This window comes from Hippopotamus amphibius, chromosome 12 (genome assembly GCF_030028045.1).
Source record: "Hippopotamus amphibius kiboko isolate mHipAmp2 chromosome 12, mHipAmp2.hap2, whole genome shotgun sequence".
In the NCBI taxonomy this organism is placed as follows: Eukaryota; Metazoa; Chordata; class Mammalia; order Artiodactyla; family Hippopotamidae; genus Hippopotamus; species Hippopotamus amphibius.
This window is the reverse complement of record NC_080197.1, coordinates 6169049-6186201: the sequence shown is the minus strand read 5'-3', so window position 1 is coordinate 6186201 and position 17153 is coordinate 6169049. Positions and strand designations below refer to the sequence as shown.

At 46.5% G+C, this 17153-nt stretch overlaps 1 protein-coding gene across 1 annotated transcript in view; it reads left to right on the top strand.

The window, feature by feature from the left end:
• The window catches only part of CASS4 (Cas scaffold protein family member 4), a 37112-nt gene that overhangs the window by 18726 nt on the left and 1233 nt on the right, over nucleotides 1-17153 (top strand). Inside the window, exons 2-5 of the mRNA XM_057703659.1 lie at nucleotides 2951-3373; nucleotides 7672-7773; nucleotides 10477-10563; nucleotides 11795-13105. Of these exons, the coding sequence (XP_057559642.1) occupies nucleotides 2951-3373; nucleotides 7672-7773; nucleotides 10477-10563; nucleotides 11795-13105 (1923 nt within the window). The remainder of the gene's footprint in view (nucleotides 1-2950; nucleotides 3374-7671; nucleotides 7774-10476; nucleotides 10564-11794; nucleotides 13106-17153) is intronic.

Sequence of the window (17153 nt, the reverse complement as noted above, 5' to 3'; positions counted from 1 at the left end):
GTGCGGACATGATGCCACGAGGCTGGACAGGCGGGCAGGGGCCTGGAAGGTTCGGCAGAGCTGGGGCTTCATCCAAAGCGTGCTGAGCAGCTGTCGAAGGGCCGCAGAGCGAGGAATGGCACAATCGTAATTTGTGTTCCTGGAAAGTCCAGCCCTGGGAACAGCACTGGCAAATACTCAGTAAAGGTTGGCTGATTTCCTGAAGGAACACAGGGCTCACCCGAGGGGACGCGTCTCAGGATCCCTGGCTGTCAGCTCTTTGCTTTCCAATTTAATCTCGTAAACTCACTCAACCTCAGACAAGTGAGGCTTCGTACCGTCCCTCTAGTGGAGGATCTGTGGTTCACTGTGGATGAAAGAGAAAATCTCTCCAGGCAGCAATGGCCCTCACCATACACCTGCCCATAACTCTTCAGGACCTTCTTCCTTCTTTGAAAAGTGAGTTAACGATGGAGATACCCCGGGGAGGCAACGCCCTTCCCAAAATGCAAGTTGTCCACTTACAACGGTGTCGTAGCAGGGGCTGCAGTGTTGGGGTAGTCTGGGTATTTCCAAGAACGTGTTGAAAAAACATTTCAAGTTTTCTTGACGAGGACTTTATTTTTAGTGATTTAATTTTACTTAATTTTTTTAAATTTATAGTTATTTATCTATTTGATTGTGCCGTGTCTTAGTTGCAGCAGGCAGGCTCCTTTGCTGTGGCACATGGGCTCCTTAGTTGCAGCATACAAATTCTTAGCTGAGGCGTGCACATGGGATCTAGTTCCCTGACCAGGGAGCGAACCCGGGCCCCCTGCACTGGGAGCGCAGCGTCTTATCCACTGCACCACCAGGGAAGTCCCTTGACATAGATTTTAGGACAAATGCGCCATCCAACAAAGAGCTAATGCACGGGGGAGATTAGGGCGCAAGGAAATGGACGGTTTCATTCAAGGCTCAGGGCGGGCAGACGTGGAAATGAGTCAGACTCGCTGGAGGGCCGTGAGCAGCACGGAGGAAGGAGCCCTGATGATTTCCACTTGCCAACTCCCCACCCACAGATGTGTCTATGGGAGTAACGGGGGAGCTGCGGATAGCTGGTGATGGAGATGATTGCAGCATTGTTTGTAACCGCTGAAAACTGGAATTAGCTCAAATGTCCCCAGATCAGGAAGTTCGAGCGTGGGTTATTCAAACATTGGAAAACCATTCTGCTATTTAAAAGGATTGTGAAGGAAACTGTTTATGGGCCGGGGAAGATGTTCACAACCTAATCTTAAGTGGGGAAAAAAACAGATTATAAAACTGTCTGTGTCATAGATTCTCATTATGTTTTAAAAATATAGCTGTGACACTACATATGTATATGAACATGTAGATATAAGAAAAGATCTGGAAAGACACAGCCAAAGAAATAACAGTGGTGACCTGTGGTTGGTGGCACTGCAGGCGTTTTGTTTTTTTCTACTAACGTCATTATTTTGTATTCTTTCTTTAATGAACTTTTATCACTTTTATAATAAGAAAAAAAGGTTCACGTACAAAAATTATGCATAATCTCCTAGGATCTCAGCTGCTGTGGATTTAACGGGGACTTTCAGTGCCTATTTGCCTGCAGGAAGGATTTGATTCTACTTAGGCTTCTCAGATATATACGCATGTGTTTCCCCAAATCCACACATACCTGACCGTGAACTTAAGATGGTATTTTTAGCAGTTGGCCATACAATTCCATTTTTGTGACAGAAAAAAATAATTATTATGCAAATTCTCAGCAAATCTAATGGGTAGGTTGGTCGTTTTTGCTTTATTTATAAGCTGTATATACTAGGGGCTAGTAGGTATAAAAGGTATAATTAACCAAATTTGACTTTTTTAAAAAGGCAACTGGAAGGATGAGTACCAAAATGTTATAAATAGCTACCTCTGAGTGGTGGGATTGCGGGTGATTTTATTTTCTCCTTTTTGCTCCTCTACATTTCCTAATTTTTCTGTAATGCATTGATATAATAAGGGAAGGAGGCGATTACTTTAAAACCCACAGAAACAAACTGCATTCATTTATTTACAGCAGAAAATTCCAATAACAAGGGGTTTTACCATTGCTGTTGTTACAAGAGGCGGGGCTTTTTTTTGGAGGACCACGTGGCTTATAGAAAGAGCCTGGGTCTGGGAATTAGGAGACTGCCTGTGTTTTGATCCTGGCTGTGTAGACGAGTCACTCACCCCTGTGTCTTTGTCTCATTGCACGTGAATAAATGAATATTGATGGAGCCTCTGCGATATGCCTGGGTCCGTGCTTGATGCTGGGGAGAGAGAAGCAAATCAAGCAAGATCTGGTCCCAGAAGTCATGGAACTTCCAGTTCCAATCAGGAGAAAAATAACAACCAGGCAAAGAGCAGTAGAATCATTATGACAATTTACAGCCAAGCTTTATCGAGCACATACCAAATGCTAGGACCTGACCAATGAGCTTTCTATACTTATCGACCCATTTAATTCTCACAATCCTCCATGAGGTAGATAGTACTATTATTCCCATTTTATAGACAAGGAAACGGAGGCCCAAAGAGAGTAGCTAATTTACTCAAGGGCACGCAGCTAGAAAATCACAGAGTCAGGATTTCAACCCACCTCTGTGCTAGGCTGCCCTCTGCCATATAACTAGGAGGGGGTCAGTGTTTCCATAAATTAAATCAGGGCCATGAGAGCATATTAGAGAGACTGGACCTGGTCTCAGGGTGGAGGCAAGACTTCCCGGAGGATCTGACATTTCACCTGAGACCCCACCCCGCCCCCCACTTCCCAAAGATTGGTATAAATAAATCAGGCAAACAGCAGAGACAAGGGCCTCTGGGGTGGAGGAAATGAGATAGAAGAGCAGCTGTGACTGTGTTCTACGCCAGCGGTATGGCTGCCGTGGTCGTTGGCAATGATAATGACCGTGACTTCTCTCTCCCCCACCCCCAGATGCTCTTGGCCAGGGCCCTTTATGACAACCACCCCGACTGCGCCTACGAGCTGGCTTTCTGCAGAGGAGACATCCTGACCATTCTGGAACAAAACGTGCCGGAAAGCGAGGGCTGGTGGAAGTGTATGCTCCACGGAAGGCAAGGCCTGGCCCCTGCCAACCGTCTCCAGATCCTCGTGGAGGCCCCCGCAGACGGGCCCTGCCCCCCTTTCCTGAGAGGCCTGGAAGATGCTCCCGCCAGCTCCCAGGAGACCTACGAGGTGCCCACCCTGCTCAGCCCCTCCTCTCCAGGCCCCGTGTACGAGCAGATGAAGAGCTGGGTGGAGGGGCCCCCACCGCCCACAATCCAAGTCTACGAAGTCCCTGACCCACAGGCCAGCGCCAGAACTGTCTGTGAAAAGACTCTAAGCGTTCCAAAACAGGTAAGCGTGTTTCCAGGCAGAAGAAATAGGTCACGGTGTAAGTAGCACCGAGGGGCTTCACTGCCTTGAATTGTGGGTGTCCTTCAGGAGATCAAACATACACGATGGGTTGGGGTGACTGGGTGAGCTTGTGTTTGGTGCCCACGTTGGTTGTCAGTAACACTCTGGGTACCCTGGTGGTTCCTGGCTCGCCAAGACACCCTCATTTTGCAGGAAACTGAATGTTTAGTCAAGCTTGTGTGAAAGCATCACAACATTCACGGTGGTCTTTTTTTTTTTTTTAACGCTAGGAAGGAACTCTAGGATGGCTGGGGTAAATGGAGGGGTTGAATCTCCATGGGTCAAAGGCAAGAGATCCCTCATCGGATTTAAAATATGTATTCCTTTCAATCCAGAAACTTTACTTCCAGAATTGCTGCAGAAATATACCAAAAGGCAGAAATATATCTAGATGAGGAGGCCACAGCCACTATAGCATTATTTGTTATAGGAAGAAATCCAAGATGCTTAAATGTGTATTCATGGGGTGTTGCTTACATAGATCTTGGCATAACCCTACAATGAACCACGATACAGCTGTGAAAAAAAGATGAAGTAGTTCTATAAGGTATTTATAAGTGGGGAGAAAGAGCCATTTAAATAAAAACCAACCTAACAAAGAAAAACTCAAAAAACAAAATTGTGTGTGTGTGTATGTGTGCATGGAAAAGAACACATACCAACAGTAGTTACCCTTTGGAAGTGGAACTGGTTAAGGAGAAAGCGAAAGAAGGCATTCAGCAGAGACCTTTACTTTATTCTCTCCTGTGTCCCCAGCACCTAGGACCACGCCTGGCATGGGGTAGGTACTCGATAAATATTCGATGAACAAAGTTGGTTTGTGTGTCATAAGGAGCATGTATTACATCTGTAATTTTTAAAATAATTTTTTAAAACAGAGGAAAAGAAGCACTCAGTACATGCGGAATGAATTTTTTTTTAAGAAGGAAAGGAATTTTTTTTTTTAAAGAAGGAAAGGAATTAAAAGAAGGAAAAATAATGTACAATTTTCCCCCAAGCCCCGGCCTTCATGAAGTGTGAAGAATGCAGACCAGATCTGCGTGGTCTTCTTCAGTCACTGCAGGCATTTCCTGCCATCACACACTTTGCTTTCAGCTCAGATGACACATCCCACCCGGCCACAGCTCTGCACGGAGGTCCTGGCAAGGTCCGTGCCCCAGAAAGGCCACCCCTCCAATGTATGTGCTGAGCTCCCCACCCCCACCCTGGGGGAACATCCCACTTACCCCCTGCAGGCCTCCTCCACACCAGCTTCTTCCGACCGACCGGAAGGTGTTGATTCCTTAGGAGATTTCAAATACTTCAGATTCCCTGCCTCCGTGGGCTGCCAGGCAGACAACCAGTGGTTACACAGAACAGCTGCCACTAGTAGGCACCGGCTGCAAACCCCAGGAGGCAGCTGAGTCTCCTGCAGCCATCCATGAGCAGGACCCCAAGTCACTTTTCTGGAACAACTGGCCCAGATCTAGGTCCGGCAGGCTCAGCTGTCATCTGAGCAGCTGACTTGGTGCTGGCTTCTCTGAGAACAGCAATGGCCTGGGCTGAAGTTAACTGAGTTGTCTTTCAAAGCCGCTAAAGGAAAACAAGCACACAAACAAAAATCAAAGGCCATTTCCCCCGTCCCCTAGGAGGACAACAGGTGCAATGTCCGATGTTTTCCAGGGATCCTGACCCCCCGGCCTGGTGCCAGGCTCCTGTGAGGTGCTCATAGACATTTGTGGAATGGATGAAATGACCAGATCCAACATAAGGCTTCATAAGCGTGGGCTCACTGTCGACTTCTAGACTGACATGGGTATAAAAGGAGAGATGAGTTTACCATCCTGACTCAGAAAAGGGCCAGGGCATTAGCTGTAAGATGTGTGCTTGACATGAAGTGTGGAGCCCTCACTGGTGCAGGCTGTGGCCGTGGACGGAAACCACGGCTGCCAAAGGGAAATTTAGAAGCCAGGGGCTCCTCGCCGCTCATGTAGGTCTTGAGGTGGCCCCAGAAAAACACCTGGGGAACTTCCCTGCCTTTTATTCCTGGTGAAGTTCCCTCCATCGCTTCCCTGTCTATATTTTTGCTTCCTCCCCGCTTCCTTTTTTTTATTGCCTTCTCTGTGCTTGGGGGTCTTTAACGCAAGGGATGCCGTCCGCGGCTTAGAAATCAGGAGTCTGGGTTCACTTGGCTTCTGGGGCAGCCATGGCTGTGCCGAGTGAGTGGAGACATCACAGCACCCTCTGTGCTGCTCTTTCCTTCTCTGTGTCAAGAGAGGGTGGGACTCCATGGTTTCTAAATTCACCTCGAGTGGTATCTTTTGGTGATTCTGAATAATTTTGCTTGTTCCTCTACTACAAGAAGGAAGGAGCTAGAAGCCTGCAAGATCATAATCAGCTAAGAATCCTCTGACTCACAGAAAAGGCAGACATCTCCCCGCTCGGGTAATCTAGCAGTGAGGCTTGAGTCTGAGACCGCTGAGAAAATGCATTCTGAGCAGAAGCGGACATTGGTAAAACCAAGAAAGTCCAGCCCCTACCTTTGAGCTGTTTCCCAATGGGCAGTTCACAGACTTGGCACACGGTGCGGGGGACCCTTTATACCTGGGTTGAGTATCACTAGCTTAAGGTTGGCCACACATTACAAACCAAGAAGGTGGAAATATGTTACTCGTTCTCAAGTTGTCCTAATTGGGGAATCTCCGTCTTTCTAGCTGGAAGAGACCTCTGTAGATTAGAACAACGCTTCGTTTTACAGCTGAGGAAACTGATTCCTAGGAGGTGAAAGGCCCATCCAGGGTCACACCCTGATGAATACCAGAGACTAAAGTTTCCTGGTTGTGTCTGTGTCTGTCTACACCCCTGGGCTGCCAACACCCAAGGCAGAGCCCTAGGCCTGCCCTTGGCCTGCCCTTGGTCTTGTCCACCGGGCTCTATGGCTGACACTATCTATTTTTGTTTCACTAAAGTTTACCCTATAGATCTTAAGAGCACCTAGTTCAGTCACTAGTATCTGGATCTAGAAGCAGAACGAAACTAGCACCCCAGAAACCCCCTCCCACCTCTCCCAGCCACTTCCCCCCAGGGTAACCACTATCTTGAGCTTTGTTTTACTTTTTATTCCAACTTCCTTAATATAACATGCTTGCCGCTCTTAAAAAAAAAAAAAATGACCACACAAAGAAGGTACAGTATTTGATTTCAGTTTAAGTTCAGAGAGGGTCATCTTTTGTATGTCACGTAAAAAGTTCAGATTTCCTGATGAAATTGCTTTTAGACCCTCTCGTTCTTGAACTGGAGTTTCCTTCTGTCCCCCAAACCTTTCAAAAACATGTTTCTCAAAACAGGTTCCTTAACTGACTGCCATCTACGTTTTTCAGGAAACGCTGGGCATTTCTGAACTGGCTTCTCTCCACCTAAAATTCCAAACACAGGAAAGTCCCCTTGTCGTCTGTAGGTTGTCTCTTGGGCAAGTGTGACCCACAAAGTCAGCTGCACAAATAACACAGACCTACAGTGATCAGGGAGCGGTAGGCAGTGGAACCGCATTTGGACAGGCTCTGCGGTGGGCGAGAGCTCGGTGTGTTCCAATGGGGGGTGGGGGGCGCCAGGGAGGGAGGAAGAGGGAGGTGATGGCTGACAGCTAGGGACACCCCATGCATAGTCCCTGGGGTTGGGCAGGGCATGGCCTGCGAGGAGGTTGGAATTAACCCAGAGTGTAATGGGGAACCACTGCCGAGTTTGTCCCTAGCCCAATCAGCTGAAGACCAGCAGGGAGGGACCAAGTCAGGTTTACTAATCTGCGGCAATGAAGGGGATCACAGAGTGGAGGATCAGGTAGCACCCGTGAAGCTGCCCCTCCCACCTCATTCACGGCTGCCTCTTCAGCATCATTAGACAAACACGTTAATAACCCAGGATTCAAATCACAGCCTGGGATCCCTAGAGAACATCAGAATCACCTGGGAAACTTGACGATACTGCAGTTTTTCAGTTTCTCTGTCAAGATTCAGAGATTCCATACAATGGACACAGAGCCCAGGAATCTGCATTTCCAACCTGCTTCCCAGGTGAGGCTGATGCAAGCAGCTATGGGCCAGCATGTGAGGAAGACTGCCCTCCACCACAGACCTCCCCACCAGCACCCTGCTGTTCCCAGTCTCGGAGCAAAGGGCCTCCAATTAGAGGTGCCCAGAGAATGTCCCAGTGTAACTCAGCGGTGACGTTTCTTTCCCTCGGCAATTCTTTTTCTCCCCAAGGCCCTCTTCACGATTCCCAGACCTGCTCAGACCTCGTTGCCAGCTCTGCCTTCCCAGGTGTACGATGTGCCTGCCCAGAGTCGGTGCCCCCCTGCCCTGAAGGTGAGCCTCGTCCGTGGCCCTGCTCCTCCCACGCTCTCCATCCATCGTGGGGTCTCAGTGTCATACAGACGTTGCATTTCAGCTTTACCGTTGGGATATGTCTCCTGGAGCTTCAGTCCTGATTCCAAAGGATACATCACCACTTAGAAGCCAGCTTTGTGCCCAGGGACCCCAGACCTGTTCAGGAGGACATTATTAGTATTTGAATTCTGAATATTTAAAAATTTTTTTACTTTTCGTTTGTAATAGAACTTTATATCTATGCATATGTACACACACACATATCTGCTCTTTTCAAAAGTAATAGTGTCATGAAGGGTATACATCACAGTCTTCACGTTAGCATCAGTTGTCTTAACATTGATTATCTCTGGGGGAGGAAATTTTAGGTTTTTGTGTTTTTTTTAACTTATTTGAATGTTACTGGTACATCAGTTTTGTAAGACATGCTTCGTGTAATCAGAAAACAACTTTGCTCACTTCTTAGCCCATCAAAACTGCCGCGTGGCTGTGTTCTCCCCTGCCATCAATGCACATCGTAATGGCCTGGGTGCTTCACCCACGCCTGCTTCCTGGAACCACCCCCAGAGGCTCTGATATTTGAGGTCTGGGTGGGCCCCGGGACAGCAAGAATTTTAAAGTTCCCAGGTGGTTCTGGAGCGCAGCCAGGGCTAAAAGCCACAGCTCTAGTCTAAATAGAAATTCAGGCTGGCTCTGTGGCTCCCTGGTCACTCACAGGTACTGTTCAGTGCAGGCAATACCCAAACTTCCTACTATACTTAAAGCGAAAGCTCCTGCTCTCTCAGTTTTTTTGCAGGGCCTGGGCTCCTGGTTCAGGGACAGAGGACAGGCTGCATTCTCTGCTAGTTCCCTACCTCGGGTTCCTTCCCACCGGGTGGCCTCAGAGTTTCCTTAGGTCTGAGGAGGGGCAGGGAGGGAGGGCAGAGGCGGAAAGGCCTTGCATGCCTGGCTCTGTAGGAGGGATGTCGAAGTGTTGCTCTGTGGAGGTCCTGAGCATCGAAGGCTGATTCTTTCTCTTCAGGGAGATTTCTGCAACTGCCAACCTCCTCCCCACCTCCCCTGATTGCCTGCCTGCCGGGATCTCTCTCTCTCTCTCTCTGTTTTTGTTTTTGTTTTTTTTTTTTTTTTGGCCCAGTGGTTTGTGAGATCTTAGTTCCCCAACCAGGGATTGAAACTGGGCCCTTGGCAGTGAAAGTGAGGAGTCCTAACCACTGGACCAGCAGGGAATTCCCATGCTAGGTATTTTTTACCTGCAAGTTTCACGGGGTGAGTGGATGCCTTCCCGGCCAGGTGGCTGAAGGCTCCTCCCTGAGCTCCAGGCAGCTGGTCATCTCCAGCCTCACCCTCCTGAGATGCTTTCATCCTCTCAGCCTGGCTCCTGCTGCAGCTCCCGGGGGTCCACGTCTGGTCCACGGAGAACACACAGGCTCCCTCGGCCGCAGTGGACCCCAGGAGCTCAGACGGCCAGGACGGGGGCATGGGCGGGGGGGGATGGTGAATGGGGCACTTTCTCCCCCAGAGTTTTAAGTAAAGACATGTTTGCCAGACTCTCTTCACCGGCCTCAACCTCACCCCGGCCCTGTGGATCATTTCTGTATTTAAAATGTTGATGTTTTGTTCATCACGATTTTTTCACATTAATTGCAATTTTTAAAAATATTGCATTAAAATATTATTTCCCTTGGAGATTGAGTTTGTTAGTACACCTTTAAATGTTGTGCCAAGGGGGGAGGGGGGCTTCCCTTTGCTCACTGTGGTCCCTGCCCTGAGAACAGGCCACCCTCAGCCCAGCAGCACCCCTGTGCTTCACCATCAGAGTCGCCCCTTTAACTCTTCTCAAGCAGAGTCAAACCCTGTGCACTATGACCACAAACCCAGGTGGCACAGCTCAAGTCTCAGAAGGTCCCGCTGGGCACTTTCTACTTTGCTCGAAGGGAGTGAAAAGCATATTTTCCTCCCCTCCGCTTAGGAGGGGAGAACAGGAGACACAGCCCAACTCTCTCCAAAGAAATTCCCTCTCCAAATTCCAGCTTTCTCTCTCTTTCTTTGCAAAACCTTTTTGGTGCTCTCCCACCCCGCTTTGGCACATGGAACCTACTTTTCACTCCCTAATATATGTATTTCCTAATTGTTGCACCAAAAAAAAAATGCGTATTATTCCCAGAGGGGACGTGTCTTTTGCTCATTACTGGGTGTATGTATGTCATATGGTTCCATGTCCAGTCATTAGTAGGTACTCAGTAAGTATTTGCAGGATGAATACATAAGTTATAAGCACAGGAAAATTTCTACTGAGAAAAACAAGAAAGACAAAAGACATATGAAGTCCCAATCTTATATTTATTCTTCTTTAATTCAATCTTAAGGTGAACTAACAGGAGGAAATGAACTACCGTTTATAACTCCAACGACTGCAGCCAATTCTCTCTGTAGTGTGTCCCCACCTTCAGTTGAGAAGGCGCCTTGTTTTAAAGCACAGAGTCCATTGTTGAAAATATACCCGGTACAGCACACACTTCCACCATAAAAGCATCGTTAACTGAAAGCCCCCAAGTCTTCAGTGATTTGTGTTTTCATTTGGAGAAAAAAAAAAAAAAAAAACAGTGGAGTGGAGGGAGTTTGTGCTGTGCAGCCGTCAGGAAGGGAAAATCCAAGTTGTCCTTCTCTGTGGTCTTTTCCCAGGAGCCAGGGAAGCAGCAGCAGCAGTTGTATGACATCCCCCCCAGTCCCCAAAAGGCAGCACTCGGTCCCCCGGCCAGCCAGCCAAACGTAAGTATGATGGGCACTGAGATCCAATGCGATGCAAACCTGAACAGCCTCTGGGAAATGTCGTTTGCTTGGTCAAAATTAGGAAATTTTGGTCAAAATTAGCAAATTGGTCAACATTAGCTAATTTGGTCAACATGAGCAAATTTGGTCAAAATTAGCAAATCCCTCATAGCAGAACTTACTTCATTGGAGGCAAAAACCCATAACTGCAATGGTGTTCAGGAATGGGACAAGCTTGTGGTTTAGATACATCCTTTGACTTCCATATGCCTCTGTTTCTTATCACAAACTTATTGTGAGAATTAATGTAATCCCTGCTAAGGACTTAGTACAGTGCTTGGCACAGAACAAGAGCTCAGTAGACTTTATTTTATTTATTTATTTATTTATTTTAAACAAGGGCTCTGCCTTTCAGCAGCTCATGCTTTTTAAAAAAGTTATTTATTTATTTGGTTGTACTGGGTCTTTGTTGAGCCAGGCTGACTCCTTAGTTGTGGCATGGTAACTCTTACTTGTGGCATGCAAACTCTTAGTTGTGGCATGCATGTGGGATCTAGCTCCCTGACCAGGGATCGCACCTGGACCCCCTGCATTGGGAGCACACATTTCTTATCCACTGCACCACCAGGGAAGTGCTGAGCTCAGCAGACTTTAGATAAATGCGTCTTCTTATTATCTACCTTGGAGACGTGTTGTGTTAAGGTAGGTTTTTATTTGTATAGAGGGGCGTTGCCTTAATTTGAAATCTGTAATCCATGCATATCATTGGATTCTGTGTCATGAGTACAATAAATGTCCCTGTGCTCAAGTGGCATCTCAGCAGTGTCACCAGGGATGCGTAGGAGTTTGCTAGATGGAAAGCAGAGGTTGGGAGGACATTTAGACCAGAGGAACCAGTTTGGGCAACATTAGATATAGTGGTGCAAGAGAGCAGTCTGAGTTCAGGGAGAGGTAAACAGCCTGAGTAGCTGGGCCTTCAAGGAGGGTGGTGGCAGAAGTGGAGAGCAAGGAGGCTCAAAAGGAGGCTGGAGCCAGACTGTGAGGGGCTTGAGTGGTAGCAGCAAAGAGGAGCCACGGAAGAAGCTTGAGCAGGGGAGTGTCCCTCAGATTTTTAAGAAGCACAGTGCCCGGCACTTAGTGGGTCCTCAGTATAATACATGTGTGTCCCCTGAGTTGCTCATGCCGTCTTTTTATTGCTCCTAAACTGGGTGACTGTGTGTGGTCTTCACAGGGGCGGAGCGTTCCCCTGACAGCAAGCATTGCCTTAAGGAGAGGTGGCTGCAACACATTGCCACGCCCTCAGAAATCTGAATGGATTTATGACACCCCAGTGTCTCTGGAAAAGGTTGACATAAGAAACGCATCTCTAACCAGCTATGTGGGAAAATCAGGGCACCGTCCACTCCCCAGGTATATGTCCAGTTTCCACAGCCCTCAGATCAGCAGAGCAAGGACCCTCAGTCCACAACCGCTGAAAAATGTGCCCATGCAGAAAAAACTCAGCCTTCCAGAAATTCCTTCTTATAGTTTTCCACCACCCAGGGATGCATTCCCTTCGGACGAAGATGTCAGCTACAAGGTCCCTTCAAGCTTTCTGATCCCCCGTGTGGAACAGCAGAACACCAAGCCAAACATTTATGACATCCCTAAAGCAGTGCCAAGTGTCCCCCAGGCTGGGAGAGAGCTGGGAAAAGCCAACGGGCCTTCAGAGAATTCCATGGACCATAATTCCTCGTGGTTCTCCAGACGGGAAGCGTCGCTGTCTCCTGAACCAGACAGCTTATCCATTTCCAGTTCTGACAGCAGAGCCAGCGTCCTTTCCTCCTGCTCCTCCACGTCCACCGACTCTTCGTCTAGCTCCTTCTCGGAAGAGTCAGCCAAAGAGCTCCCCTTGGACCTGGACTTGGCCAAAGAGATGGTCACGGCTCTGCAGCACAAGGTGGACAACGCGGTCGCGGGCCTGATGCTCTATGTCAGTAGGAAGTGGAGGTTCAGAGACTATCTGGAGGCCAACATTGATGCCATCCGCAGGGCCGCCGACCGCATAGAGGAATCCTTGAGAGAATTTCTGGATTTCGCCCGCGGAGTCTGTGGGACCACCTGTAACCTCACCAACGGTAAACTCCAGGACAAAATTAGGGATCAGCTGCAGACAATCTCCAACTCCTATCAAATCTTGCTTGAAACAAAGGAAAGTCTGGAGAGCTGCAACTGGTCCCTGCAAGTCCTTGTGACCGACAAAGTCCAAAGCATCTCAGATGACCTGGAGAGATTTGTTCTGGTGGCGCGGATGGTTCCGGAAGACGTCAAGAGGTTTGCCTCCATCGTCATTGCCAATGGGAGGCTCCTTTTCAAGCCAAACTGTAAAAAGGAAGACCCCGTGCAATTGACCCCAGATGCAGAATTTAAGCTTGCAAAATCCATCCAGCTTCCCCAAAGGGAGATTGAATCATACCAAAGGAATGCTCCTTTTCATAAACAAAGGGAAACCGAACACCCTTCTGAACTCTTAAAGAAAAATAGGACGAATGTTTGTGAACAGGTGAGTTCAGAGTTCCAAGTGGTATAAGATAAGGGGGCTTTCCACTTTTATCTGGAGGGTCCCAGTAAGTTAGATGCCGAGAATCTGTTTGTATTGTCTTTGGGAACACATGGGTTCCCTTTTCCAGAAAATAAAATTCATGAAAGTAAAATTCTAGATGAGATCTTAGTAAGAAGTAAGATAGATATTTTAGTATTATGACAGACAGGATGTCTTTTGGAAATTTGGGGGTTTGAGGCTTACCTCTGATGCTAGGATTAGAAAGCGTTCAGAAAACCTCTTGAAACCTGTTCTTTGAGCAAAATTTTCAATCTCACCATCAAGTTTCCTCGCATTTTTTGAAAGTTATACATTTAGTCATTGTCAGTGTGTTTCTTAGAAACAGAAAAGGAAGTATAAACACTCTTGTAAACTGTGCCTAATCCTAGCAGCCTCCAGACTCCAGTTACTCTTAGAAATACTTTGTTCTGTGAGTTCAGACACTATAGAAAGAGACCTTTAGTTCAAGAATCGCAAGCCGCAAGAGTTGCAGCAGGTAACCTGAGGGCTGTGTCGGGGAGATAACCTGGTGCTTTCAGCCCCAGTCTTGGTTTTGTGCTGACATGCCTGGTGGTGCAAGAGCTTTAACACCCTCCAGAGAAGCTGGAAATTTGGATATTTTTCATTTCTCAGTTAAACTCTGTCATTATATTAGGCAGTATTGGTAGGCAAAATTCAGCCCTCGGGCTGCCAAAGTCTCATTTGTTGGAAAAAAAGCATCACTAGGCAGAACCATCAAGAAAAACATAAAGAGGAATGCTCAAGTTTCAAAGTGGACTTGACAAGCACATTTGGCTTATAATAAATGAACTGATTTTTATTAACTGCTTTTGCCCATATAAAATATTGATATTTACAGGAAATCTGGCCACCTTTATAATTATGGTAAAAGTACCAGTTGTAATGCCAGAATAAATGTGTAGACAATAGTGGGTATCTGACAAAGTATTTCTCAGAAGTGGTAATAGACTTATTTTTAACATTAAGTAAATTTAATGTATTCGTGGAGTCAGGGGTGTTAGGCTTTAGATTTTGGCCAATCAGGATTCTAGGTGATCAACATATGCACCACTCCTGAATGAGGCTAATTTTGTCCTTTAAATCGACTGTCTTAATCAGTTTATTAAATAATCTCTGAATTTTAAAATAAAACATGCTGCTTATGCGGGAATTAGGCCTTTGATAAACCAGAGTGTTTAAAATATCTTTGCATCATAGAACAAAAATACATAAAAATGATATATGTTGACTGTTAACAGGTATTTTCACAGGTTTGACTTATTTCTTTGATAAAGTTATTAAGACAGAGACAGGTATACTTTTTTTTTTATTGGAGTATAGTTGCTTTACAATGTTGTATTAGTTTCTACTGTACAGCAAAGTGAATCAGCAGTATGTATACATATATCCCCTCTTTTTTGGATTTCCTTCCCATTTAGGTCACCACAGAGCACGGAGTAGAGTTCCCTGTGCTATACAGTAGGCTCTCATTAGTTATCTATTTTATACATAGTATCAAAAGTATATATATGTCAATCCCAATCTCCCAATTTATCCCCTCACTTTTTCCCCTTGGTATCCACACTTTCATCAGAGAAAGGTGTACTTGACACAAATGAATGGAATAAACAACTAAATGAGACTTTAAAAATAAATGAATAAAGTGGACTTGAACAGCTATATAGTAGTAAATGAATGGTAAAGACCATTCTGGCTGGTAATTCGAAGGGATTTTATGTTTCAGAAGTTGCCTAGCCTAGAAGAGAAAGAAAAACCCATTTGGGAACAAAGGTTGGATGAAAACAAAGACTTAGAAACACAGGTAAGCGATGACGCTGACTCTCCAACACTTCTGATTGACTATGTGCTTTATCCCCAGAGGTCCCTCCTGCTCTGAATAATTCTACATCACAGCCCTCACCCACATGGGAGGACATTTAGTTTTCCTTTTTCACAGTAGAAGGAACCATGAAGATGAACAAGTCCAATGAGCCACAAAATGTGGAACGTGGTGCTTTAACCACTAGTGAAACCATTCTAGGTCCTCTGCAAGTTTATCACAGGGATACTGATGTGGCATTGTCATAGGGACTCACATTCTTTTTGACATCCTGTTCCCTGCCCCCCACTTTGGGTTAAACAATAGCAATTTATTTTCTCACAATTCTGGATGCTAGAAATCCATGATCGGGGTTCAGTTCTTCCGAGGCATCTTTCCTTGGCTTCTACATGGTCGTCTGCTCCCCGTTTCTTCACTTGACCTTCCCTCTGTGTGTGTATCTGTTTGACATTCTTTTTTAATGTTTCCGATTACAACAGAAAAACAATTCTGGTTTAGGGCTCGTGTATCTTCAACACCAGTTTCACATTTAATATTCTTCCTTTTTTTTTTTTAAACCAAAGATGTTATCATTGTGCTTATTTTTCATTAGTTCCCTCCTATTAGTGGCAAATGATAGTAGTTTTCCATTTACCAATTTAAAAAGTTTTAACTTAAGTAAAAACAGCGGATCGTTTAAAGACAAACATGAAGCCAACTGAAGTCAAGAGGAAGGTAGAAAGGGCACAACGTGTGAAGGTTTTCTTTGAATAACTGAAGCCTGGGAACCAGTGAACGCATTCAACTTCCTGGCTGGGGTAGGGGTGCAGGGGTCAGGGTGGGCGAGAAGGGACAGAGATATCCCATGACGTGGACAAGATTGTTTCCTTTCTCACAGGCCAACTAGGATGATAACCCAGGCTTCCTGATGCCTCGTTCCGCAAACCCCAAACCCCAAACTTGGGGCCTGTCAAATTGCTAGAAGTCATGCTATTTTGTTCAACAGCAAGTATGCCTGGGACCAGTGGTTCTCAAACTTGAGAGTGTGTTACAAGTTTCCTATAGGGCTTGTTAAAACCCAGAGGGCTGGGGCCCGCCCCAGCATTTCTGATTAGTAGGTCTGGGGTAGGGCCTGAGAATTTTCTTTTCTAACAGGTTCCTAGGTGCTGCTGCTGCTGCTGGTGGTCCAAGGACCACACTTGGAAAAGCCCTGGTTTAGACTGACTGCTTCTCAGTGGGGATAGGGGGCCCACGGACCATCGGGTGGACAGTTCTCCATTGCGTGGGATGGACGGCTTAGCATCCCTGGCCACCTGGCCACTGGTGGCCTGTAATGCTCCCTGGTCAATGTGATGACCAAAAATACGTCCAGAGATTTCCAACACCCCAGGATAAAAATCAGAGTACATGTTTTATTTACCTACAGGCAATACTCTCAAGCTACAATGCCAACATCCCAACGTCCAGATGGCTGCTTCTCATTTCTAGCCTCTGATGCATTCTTCTCACGCTCCCAGAGAGTCCATCTCAACCAACACCCCAGTCTCTTTTTCCCTTTACCTGTCTATCTTAGTCTGTTTGTGCTGCCACAACAAAGTACCATAGGCTGGGTGGCTTATAAACAACAGCAATTTATTTCTCACAGTCCCTGAGGTTAGGAGTCCAAGATCACAGTGCCAGCAGGGTCAGATTCTGGTGAGAGCCCTCTTCGGGCTGCAGACTGGTCACTTCTCGTGGTATCCTCACCTGGCAGAGAGCAGAGGGCGGGAACAAGCTCTTAGGACCCTTGGAAGATCACTGATCCCATTCCTGGGGCCCCCACCCACATGACCTCATCTAATCCTAGTCACCTCCCCAAAGCCCCATCTCCTAATACCTTCACACTGTGGGACAGAGTTTCATGATATGAATTTTGGGGAAACGCAGTCAGACTGTAACCCTGTCTGAGCTGTGGGTTTTAAGATGGTAGATGGGAGAAAAAAAAGATTGTAGGTCGATAAGAGCACACAGTTTAATAGAAAGAATGAGTTTCAGACTTGCTGACTAGGCTAAGAGCTCCAGACCTTTATTTTGCTAATTGAGTGACCCTGGGCAACCTCTTCTATTCCAGAAGCCTCAGTCTCCTCACCTATAACCTAACAAAGGGGCTTTTTTTTTTTTTTAACTTTTTATTTTATTTTAGAGTATAGC